Raw genomic sequence first — 11,600 nt, forward strand, 5'->3', positions numbered from 1 at the left:
AGCTCCAGGATCGCGCTCATTAAGCACCAAACGGAAGAAAATGGACTGAAACAAAGAGGGACTACCGTGTCCAATAGGAATCTTTCATTTAATTGCAAGGGTTTTCAAATGTTTTCTGTTACGTCCCCAATTAACACAATGCAGGTGATCAACACATGCAGGTTGAACGAATGACATATTTGTCACTCTAGGTTTCCACTCGGACCAGGGCTCGATGACCTGTGCAGGGTCCAGGACAGAGAGACACACTAAGGAGAGGATGGACAGGCTCCCAGGAGACAGACACATCATCTGGATTAGACCAAGAATTTTGCTCTTGTATTGCCTGATTCCAGATCTGTTTGTGTTGTGCACAAACTCAATAGCCAGTTGCAAGACCCCACAAACAAATCTAGGATCAGGCTGGTTTTTGTTAGAGATGAACACCCAAAAAATACCTACAGCTGTTGCTTTCAGAAAACCCTAAACTGCAAATGTACAAACCATTGAATCAATATATTTAATGTCAATCAGGCGGAGCTCTTAAGAAAATATATTTCAGTTCTTCTTATGCACCAATCCTGTGTGATAGAATTGACTGGAGCCAACCAAGTGTTCATTTAAAGACATGCTCCGGTACTTTGGCGACTAAGAAAGTATTTTTTAAACCTCCCACATTGGGCTGAATGTGTCAATTTGTAGTTCATACATGAATAATCTATGAGCAGAATTAGTCTTACCTCAATTAGCCAAGATATTCCTAGTTTGAAAGCGACTTTTCTTGAAGCCGTTTTCCCTAAATTTATCCTCACGTGGCCAGCCACCTAGCAATTTGAGTTCTAGCCAATGAGCTTGCATTTGAGTGACAGCGTTATCCAACAAAGTTGCAGGGCGGGCTCAGTGGACACAGCAGAGAGAAATGACGTCGTGCACATACAGTATGTGACATATTATGCCATTTTCGGGGACCACTTTTGGCTCATGAGCGCTACTTCCATAACTACTGACTAATAAGTATACAAAAGTACCGGAGAATCTCTTTAAGGGACCCAAGAAAAGCACAAACCTGTGTCATGTCTATGATCTACCACACACACTTGTATATTTCTGTTTGTGAATTCAAGGCTAAGGGAGCCTTATGTGTCTGCTGGTTTAGTTTTTCAGATGTAAGTACTATATTCACATTACAGTGTTGTTGAATTCAGAGCAAAGTGTACTACTCTCTAAAATAGTACATTATATATTTTTGTACTATAGCAACCGTCAGGATAGGAATCATTGATTTTGCAACAAAGTCATGTGTATCATAATTTTGTATTTCAACCAACATACAAATGAAATTAGAAAAATAAAATCACAACATTGTGGAATTCTTTAATTTATTTGATAAGGTATCTACAAACATGTAAAACATTGAAATGCGGTACATCTGTAGATGTCTTCACAAGTATTGTTTCCTAAAAGAGAACACACAATTACATTCCTTAATGAATACCCTCAGCAGGTCTAAATGATCTGCCTGTCAAAAGCTTGTAGGAGAGAGCTCTCTTCCTTGGGGGGGGGGGGGAGCTTTAGTTTCAACCATTCTTTTCAGCCTTGGAGCTCCATCATTCAATCAACCCGGATAACACTTCACAGCTCAAGTTCTTCCCTTGTAAGCAATCACTTACATGGCAAGAAGGGACATTGGGTTAAATGGGAAATCCTATGAAAATAAAAAGAGGTTGTGGGAGAGTAGAGGTACTGTATTGTATGATATATTTTTAAATCTACTAAATATTGACTGATATTCAATAGCGTGAATAAAAAAATGCAACGAAAATCGTTGGAAATTGATTTAAGGCTGCGAGCAGCGACAGTCTGACACAATACTGCCCCCTAGTGGACTTATTGTAGAACACCTGATTGACAGCATTCATACAGCTTCCTCAAACACATACAAGACTTTTCTTTCAAAACATCCAAAAACTCAGCAATAAACGTTGCATGATTCATGTTCTTCTGGTTGCATTATAGCAAGGACCAGAGAGCACGATGCTGACATCGCAATTCCCTCCAGTATAACAACTGACATTTACATTCCACACATTTCCAGTCCCATTCACAATCCTATTTACATTCACGCACAGTAGTAAAACAAATCATCACCTCCAAACTCTGCAACCACCAACCGACAGATGAGGGAAAACAAAAAAATCCTCAGAGCACTACACACAACAAGATGGCCTACAAATGAACAGACGTGAAACAACTTCATCACATCACACTAAGCTTCAACTCGTCTCATCCTCACCAGTGAGCTCCTGCTGTGGGAGACGGGTGAGAGTAGGAGTGGGGAAGAAGAGGCGCTGGAAGTAAGGCACAGAAGTGTTCCACTGAGTCCAGGGACATACATTCAGGGCCGGGCTTTGGATGGTTGAGGTCAGTCAGGGGTTACTGGTGGTGGTGGGTGCGGCCGTCGGGCCACTTGACGTGGATCCTGCGCACCCTGTCAATGCTCTCCTCGTCTCCGTCCAGATGGTGCGAGCGGCTGGGCGACACCCCCTGTGGCCTCCAGCAGAGCGTTGTCGGGACCCCTCCCGTCCTGGGACTCGTACAGCAGGATGTTGAGGGTCTCCTCGTAGATCCGGTCCTCAGGGAACTCCACCTGGAACGGTAGGGGAGTGGATATATATGCATTTATGTATGTCTGTCTGGGTATTATGTTATCTGAACGTAAAGTACGCCTGTACTTCGTTAAAAAGCAAATGTCACAACGGCATATTAAAAGTACACTATTTTATGCTATCAGAAGGTTAGAGACAACCAACTCATAAATTGAGGTAATTTACTAAAGAAGAAGATGAATCAGTTCTGTCATCAGAGACGGAAGTACATGATGTACCTGCAGAGTTTGTGCTGATTAAAATATCTTAATGATGACATCCCACTATAAGCCGTCCCAGAGTATGATTCACTTGCGTTAACTTGGTCTGCTTCTTCTTGGTGGCGTAGACGATAGAGGTGCAGCACACCTCGGCGGTCTTGCGGCCCTGGCCATAGAAGGACCAGCAGCAGATCTTGTCTCCGATCACGTCCTTGATGAAGACAGCTTGTTAAACAGCTCGATGTTCTTCAACATCGAGAGTTAGAGTCAGAGTTACTGCCTGGAGGGAAGGAAGGGGAAGCCTGGTTGGTGATAATGGGTCGCTTTCCACGCCGACTATATTGCAGACACGCTATTGCCTTCGCAGCAACAACCGGCTGCGTGTCACATCGACTATGCTGTCGGACATCAGATTTCTATATCAAATGACGTGGCTAGGTGATATGTTGTGAGATCTGGCAGATTTTTCACTTGACATTTATAGTTGAAGTCGGAAGTTTACATACACTTAAGTTGGAGTCATTAAAATTCGTTTTTCAACCACTCCGCAAGTTTCTTGTTAACAAACTATAGTTTTGGCAAGTCGGTTAGGACATCTACTTTGTGCATGGCACAAGTAATCTTTCCAACAATTGTTTACAGACAGATTATGTGACTTATAATTCACTGTATCACAATTCCAGTGGGTCAGAAGTTGACATACACTAAGTTGACTGTGCCTATAAACAGCTTGGAAAATTCCAGAAAATGTCATGGCATTAGAAGCTTCTGATAAATGATGTCAATTAGCCTGAGTCAATTGGAGGTGTACCTGTGGATGTATTTCAAGGCCCACCTTCAAACTCAGTGCCTCTTCGCTTGACATCATGGGAAAAATCTAAAGAAATCACCCAAGTCCTCAGAAAAAAATTGTAGACCTCCACAAGTCTGGTTCATCCTTGGTAGAAATTTAGTGAAGGTACCACGTTCATCTGTACAAACAATAGTACGCAATAGATGTCGACCGATTATGATTTTTCAACGCCGATACCGATACCGATTATTGGAGGACCAAAAAAAAGCCGATACCAATTACTCGGCCGATTTGTTTATTTTTTTAGTAATAATGACAATTACAACAATACTGAATGAACACTTATTTTAACTTAATATAATACATCAATAAAATCAATTTAGCCTCAAATAAATAATGAAACATGTTCAATTTGGTTTAAATAATGCAAAAACAGTGTTGGAGAAGAAAGTAAAAGTGCAATATGTGCCATGTAAGAAAGCTAACGTTTAAGTTCCTTGCTCAGAACATGAGAACATATGAAAGCTAGTGGTTCCTTTTAACATGAGTCTTCAATATTCCCAGGTAAGAAGTTTTAGGTTGTAGTTATTATAGGACTATTTCTCTCTATACGATTTGTATTTCATATACCTTTGACTATTGGATATTCTTATAGGCACTTTAGTATTGCCAGTGTAACAGTATAGCTTCCGTCCCTCTCCTCGCTCCTACCTGGGCTCGAACCAGGAACACCGACAACAGCCACCCTCGAAGCAGCGTTACCCATGCAGAGCAAGGGGAACAACTACTCCAAGTCTCAGAGCAAGTGACGTTTGAAAAGCTATTAGCACGCACCCCGCTAACTAGCTAGCCATTTCACATCGGTTACACCAGCCTAATCTTGGGAGTTGATAGGCTTGAAGTCATAAACAGCTCAATGCTTGAAGCATTGCGAAGAGCTGCTGGCATAATGCATAAACGTGCTGTTTGAATGAATGCTTACGAGCCTGCTGGTGCCCACCATCGCTCAGTCAGACTGCTCTATCAAATCATAGACTTAATTATAACATAGTAACACACAGAAATACGAGCCGTAGGTCATTAATATGGTCGAATCCGGAAACTATCATCTCGAAAACAAAACGTTTATTCTGTCAGTGAAATACGGAACCGTTCCGTATTTTATCTAACGGGTGGCATCCATAAGTCTAAATATTCCTGTTACATTGCACAACCTTCAATGTTATGTCATAATTACGTAAAATTCTGGCAAATTAGTTCGCAACGAGTCAGGCGGCCCAAAATGTTGCATATACCCTGACTCTGCGTGCAATGAATGCAAGAGAAGTGACAAGTTCACCTGGTTAATATTGCCTGCTAAGCTGGATTTCTTTTAGCTAAATATGCAGCTTAAAAAATATATACTTCTGTGTATTGATTTTAAGAAAGGCATTGATGTTTATGGTTAGGTACCGTCGTGCAACGATTGTGCTTTTTTGCAAATGCGCTTTTGTTAAATCATCCCGTTTGGCGAAGTTGGCTGTCTTTGTTATGAAGAAATAGTCTTCACACAGTTCGCAACGAGCCAGGCGGCCCAAACTGCTGCCTATACCCTGACTCTGTTGCAAGAGAAGTGACACAATTTTCCTAGTTAAAAGAAATACATGTTAGCAGGCAATATTAACTAAATATGCAGGTTTAAAAATATATACTTGTGTATTGATTTTAAGAAAGGCATTGACGTTTATGGTTAGGTACACGTTAGAGCAACGACAGTCCTGTTTCGCGAATGCGCAACGCTGGTCACGCTAGATAAACTAATAATATCATCAACCATGTGTAGTTAACTAGTGATTATGATTGATTGATTGTTTTTTATAAGATATGTTTAATGCTAGCTAGCAACTTACCTTGGCTTCTTACTGCATTCGCGTAACAGGCAGGTTCCTCGTGGAGTGCAATGTAATCAGGTGGTTAGAGCGTTGGACTAGTTAACCGTAAGGTTGCAAGATTGAATCCCCGAGCTGACAAGGTAAAAATCTGTCATTCTGCCCCTGAACAAGGCAGTTAACCCACTGTTCCTAGGCCGTCATTGAAAATAAGAATGTGTTAACTTACTTGCCTAGTTAAATAAAGGTGTAAAAAAATAAATAAAGGAAAACTTGAAATCGGCCCTAATTAATCGGCCATTCAGATTAATCGGTCGACCTCTAGTACGCAAGTATAAACACCATGGAACCACGCAGCCGTCATACCGCTCAGGAAAGAGACGAAGAGACGGTGCGAAAAGTGCAAATCAATCCCAGAACAACAGCAAAGGATCCTGTGAAGATGCTGGAGGAAACAGGTACAAAAGTATCTATATCCACAGTAAAACGAGTCCTATATCGACATAACCTGAAAGGCAGCTCAGCAAGGAAGAAGCCACTGCTCCAAACCCGTCATAAAAAAGCCAGACTACGGTTTGCAACTGCACATGGGGACAAAGATCGTACTTTTTGGAGAAATGTCCACTGGTCTGATGAAACAAAAATAGAACTGTTTGGCCATAATGACCATCGTTTTGTTTGGAGGAAAAAGGGGGATGCTTGCAACCCGAAGAACGCCATCCCAACCGTGAAGCACGGGTGTGGCAGCATCATGTTGTGGTGGTGCTTTGCTGCAGGAGGTACTGGTGCACTTCACAAAAGAGATGGCATCATGAGGACGGAAAATTATGTGGATATATTGAAGCAACATCTCAAGACATCAGTTAGGAAGTTAAAGCTTGGTGGCAAATAAATAGGTCTTCCAAATGGACAATGACCCCAAGCATACTTTCAAAGTTGTGGTAAAATGGCTTAAGGACAACAAAGTCAAGGTATTGGAGGGGCCATCACAAAGCCCTGACCTCAATCCCATAGAAAATGTGGGCAGAACTGAAAAAGCGTGTGCGAGCAAGGACGCCTACAAACCTGACTCAGTTACACCAGCTCTATCAGGAGGAATGGGCCAAAATCCACCCAACTTATTGTGGGAAGCTTGTGGAAGGCTACCCAAAACGTTTGACCCAAATTAAACAATTCAAAAGGCAACGCTACCAAATACTAATTAAGTGTATGTAAACTTCTGACCCACTGGGAATGTGATGAAAGAAATAAAAGCTGAAATAAATCATTCTCTCTACTATTATTCTGACATTTCACATTCTTAAAATCAAGTGGTGATCCTAACTGACCTAAGACGGGGAATTTTTACTGGGATTAAATGTCAGGAATTGTGAAAACTGAGTTTAAATGTATTTGGCTGAGGTGTATGTAAACTTCAGACTTCAACAGAACCATAGTTCACTGCCAATCTGTTTTTATAGATGCAAGAGTCTCACCTGGTGTAGGAGTATTTATTGTTGCTTCCGTTGTATAACAGTTTGACAGTAGGCTGTGTAGAGACAAAACAACAGAGGAAGATGTCAGTAAAATTTTAATACGTGAGATCTTCCCTAGTAAATACTGGACGTGTCCTTCACTCTGATGCCTGACTCAGTCAACAATACCTTATTAGAGGTGGCAATGAGTCTCTGTTCTTCCTTCGATGATGTCACCAGGGGAACTTTACAGAACGGCTCGTACGACTCTTTGTTCTAGAACACCAATAAAAACATGAGTCATACTTGGACGGTAAAGACAGATTTAGTCTAGAATCAATAAGAATTTGGACATAGGTCCTCTAACAGATTGGGTGGGTTGGCTGGGCCAGTAATGGTGTATTTGTAGTAGGTAGAGGCAGTGGGAGGAAGTAGAGCTAGACAAAGGCAGAGTGTGGGTGCAGGGATGAGACTTCGACTATTTCACACCATTGTGCCAACCAAAAACTTACTGGCTCTGATATTTTCCTTTTGACATGGTCCTTTCCACCACGATTCAAGCAACTATGGTGGCTGCATAACCAAGCCAGTGCAGTGCAGCTTGGCTCAGCTCAGTAGTGTGAAAAGGGTGTAAAGAGGTGTGACAGGAGAAAAGACCCGTCTTGAGGGTGAGGGTACCTGAAGGGCAGCCTGACACTCATCAGCCAGGCCCTGGACCAGATAGTACTTGGAGTCAGCCAGCATCTCCTCAGTCTCCCGACGACTCTCTGGGAGTGGCACCACTCCAGCTCTAAGGTAGTTCAGAATTGTCCCAAAGTGTTTCCCACACCGGTCAATCAAGTTCCAGCCTAGAAAGGGACAAGCACCAGATTAGAGACCACTTTCATTTGTAATTAGTGTATGGGGGCAATTCCACGGTAGTGATGCTAAAACAAACCATACAACTCTATGCACAAGGACGACTTTGAACAATTTCCACAGAAAGTTTTACCAACACATTCACTTAAAGAACAGCGCAGATGCAAAGTTTGACAACAGAATGATGTCACCAATAGCACAAACCGTCGCTGTTCTTAAAGTAAATGTGTTTTTGAAAAATGTCTGTGGAAATTGTTAAAAGTAGTCATTGTGCATAGAGTTGTATGGTTTGTTTAACTCTGCAATCATTGATTTTTGTTTCACATACATTTTAAAGTGAAAAAGCTGAGACTCAGCGTCACTCTATTCCTCAAGAATTGCCCATAGCCAACTCCTAGGCTCGTTGTCATGCTGGTCTTGACAATTAATATTTAGGAGTTGGCAAAACAGCACAAACAGACCTCCGACCAGGATAGCAAAATACAGAAGCATGTTACAAGGACTCCTCACTCAGACACTGGATCCCTCCAACCATGCGTTGTGGTGCCACTGACGTCTGACAGATACAGTACCTTCACTGTCTGTGAGGACCTCCATCCTGCCGCTGAACATGGCCTTGTGCATGGTGTCCTGCTTTGTGAGGGTCTGCATGGTGGTGTAGTAGAGCGCCCCGCCCACGTTCAGCTTCACATACTTGGAGCTGGGACTGGATCACTTGAAGGAGGTGGTCCGGGTTGCAGCCGCTGGCACTGCCGAGCTCACCACGCTCTCTCCTGACATCTCTTCCTGTAAACTCACATTGACCCCAAGCTTCAAGACTTGAGATCTGAAAGGATTAGCTAGATACAGTAGGTAGGACCTGCTATGGCCTAACCCAAAACCAATTTGATTCTCAATTCTCACAGTTGGTTGTCTTCCCCAGTTAGTTGCCTTGCCACGTACCCTCCATTCACCGAATGGCAGCTAACTTTTGTTCTGGCAAGATCACAGGTCACATACATAACCAGAGCTTTATATTCTAGACATAACTAGACGACTCCCAGTTAACTAATGTTAGCAGGCTAGCTAGCTACAGGATAACACATTCATTGTAGCGCCTATTGACGATAATACCTTCTGGCCGGGGTTGGCCGCAGGAGTGTTGTTAAAAGAGCCCCAACGTTCGTTCTGAACGTTAAAACGCATCGATTGCAGTATGGTTTTGGAAACATAAGGAACGTATCTTTAAAATCAGCGACAAATATATTTTTTTAAAGTTTAAATTAGTACACACCTTTATAGGGTTAGTGTTCCCACGCGGCCATATTTCCATGTTACAGCGCTTGTTTATGGAAACGGGGAAGACAGTGGACGACCTGTTCTAACTAACTTAGCTATCTGCATCTCCGAACACTTGTGTGTAAATGGAATAGAAGCCACAAATGTGTTGTCACTGAAAAGTACTGTCAGCTTCAACTGTTAAACCAATGTATAGTAACTGTGTATTTTACATTTGTGAAATTATTTTGACGTGATATAAAAGAACCATACAGTACCGCAAATTAGAACCGAATCATGTTTAGGTGGAATATTTGGCTGTTTTGGCTTCCAGGGCCAATTCACCCTTTAAACAGAACATGTAAGGTCCAATACTGGGCTAAACCAAGAAGACTAGCTAACATGTAAGGTCCAATACTGGGCTAAACCAAGAAGACTAGCTAATAAATAATCGGCTAGTCTGACGTCAGCTAATTAACGTTAGGCCAAAGAGACAAGAATGTCCACATTTGACAAATGAGTGATCATTGATTCAATTGTTTTCTATTCCCGAAAGTGCTAGCTAACTACCATGTGATTTAGAACAATAACATTATTCAGTCATATCTACCACAGAACCCACCCCCAACAGATTTAGGTAATCTAGCACCAGCCCGAGTCAGGAATCACCCACTTCCGGACACTAGTATTTTGCCAGCTGAACTTCTTCTTCTTATGTGATGAGGTTTAACGGCGGTTTGCATTCAACTAATGCTGCATTACCGCCACCTACTAGACTGGAGTATAACTCCCTTATACTTTGCTTGAAAAAATAAATAAATAAACAAATACCCTACAATCTACAACACTCACAAAAAAAATTAATAATAATAATTATGTTAAAAAATAACACCACCCTACTCCACTATTTAAATCTATTTAGTCCTACTTCAGGCCAACAACCTAAAATGATGGGACAACCCCACCTTAACACACCCTGTAACTTTTCTGATGTCAAGTCTCGCACACCCAAATACCTCTCTGCAGCTGCCACCACAACCTCAATTTTCTACGAGTTACATTCCATCCCTGCAGTACAGTTGATAACCATTGCTATAAATGCCAAAAATCCAATCTTACTGAAACATATATAACTTGTTGGCCTCTCCCTCTGTACTCCCCCTTGACACATCTTCCTCTACTTTCTTCAATGCCTCAGCCTATGACAACTTCTGCTCTACTCTAACCCTGGAAACCTCAACCTGTCTCTCTCACACGGGACATTTCTGATCCCCAGCCCCATGGGCACCCCTACAAGTAACACATACCACGACTTTCCCCAATGCTACACATTACTTTGTCTCATGCCCTTCTGCACACTTCTAAACTCTCCTTCCAGACTCATATTAAGCATCTCCAATCCAAAATGAAATCTAGAATCGGCTTCCTATTTCGCAACAAAGCCTCCTTCACTCATGCTGCCAACATACCCTCGTAAAACTGACTATCCTACCGATCCTTGACTTCAGCGATGTCATTTACAAAATTGGCTCCAACACTCTACTAAGCAAATTGGATGTAGTCTATCACAGTGCCATCCGTTTTGTTACTAAAGCCCCATATACTACCCACCACTGCGACCTGTATGCTCTCGTTGGCTGGCCCTCACTTCATATTTGTCGCCAAACCCACTGGCTCCAGGTCATCTATAAGTCTATGCTAGGTAATGCCCCGCCTTATCTCAGCTCACTAGTCACCACAGCAACACCCACCCGTAGCACGCGCTCCAGCAGGTATATTTCACTGGTCATCCCCAAAGCCAACTCCTCTTTTGGCCGTCTTTCCTTCCAGTTCTCTGCTGCCAATGACTGGAACGAATTGCAAAAATCCCTGAAACTGGAGTCTTATATCTCCCTCTCTACCTTTAAGCATCAGCTGTCAGAGCAGCTTACCGATCACTGTACCTGTACATAGCCAATCTGTAAATAGCACACCCAACTACCTCAACCCCCATATTATTACTTACCCTCTTGCTCTTTTGCACCCCAGTATCTCTACTTGCACATCATCATCTGCACATCCATCACTCCAGTGTTAATGCTAAATTGTAATTATTTTGACTCTATGGCCTATTTATTGCTTTACCTCCCTACTCTTCTAAATTTGCACACACTGTACATAGATTTTTCTATTGTGTTATTGACTGTAAGTTTGTTTATATGTAACTCTGTGTTGTTTGATTTTGTCGCACTGCTTTGCTTTATCTTGGCCAGGTCGCAGTTGTAAATGAGAACTTGTTCACAACTGGCCTACCTGGTTAAATAAAGGTGAAAAAAAATAAATAATACTTCACACCTAAGAACCTCCCACCTACACACTGCTGTCACATTCCCATAAGCTTGACACCTGTAACAACGTCATGTATTCGGCACAAAAGCTCGTACAGGATAACTTATATATCCTAATATCACTTTGTCGGGCAAAGACTCAACATCAAAACTCAAAAGAACAGACAACGACTCTTCTGTTTCACCACTCACGCCACC

General features: G+C 42.1%; 1 protein-coding gene and 1 pseudogene across 1 annotated transcript in view; one reads left to right on the forward strand and one right to left on the reverse strand.

The window, feature by feature from the left end:
• The window catches only part of LOC120063535 (unconventional myosin-Ih-like), a 42,474-nt gene extending 40,137 nt beyond the window's left edge, over positions 1 to 2,337 (forward strand). The window contains exon 31 of the mRNA XM_039013899.1: positions 2,276 to 2,337. Within this exon, the coding sequence (XP_038869827.1) occupies positions 2,276 to 2,337 (62 nt within the window). The remainder of the gene's footprint in view (positions 1 to 2,275) is intronic.
• LOC120063536 lies at positions 1,348 to 9,003 on the reverse strand (annotated as a pseudogene).
• Positions 9,004 to 11,600: the final 2,597 nt, after the last annotated feature.

The sequence above is a fragment of the Salvelinus namaycush genome, chromosome 18 (genome assembly GCF_016432855.1).
Source record: "Salvelinus namaycush isolate Seneca chromosome 18, SaNama_1.0, whole genome shotgun sequence".
Lineage (NCBI taxonomy): Eukaryota > Metazoa > Chordata > Actinopteri > Salmoniformes > Salmonidae > Salvelinus > Salvelinus namaycush.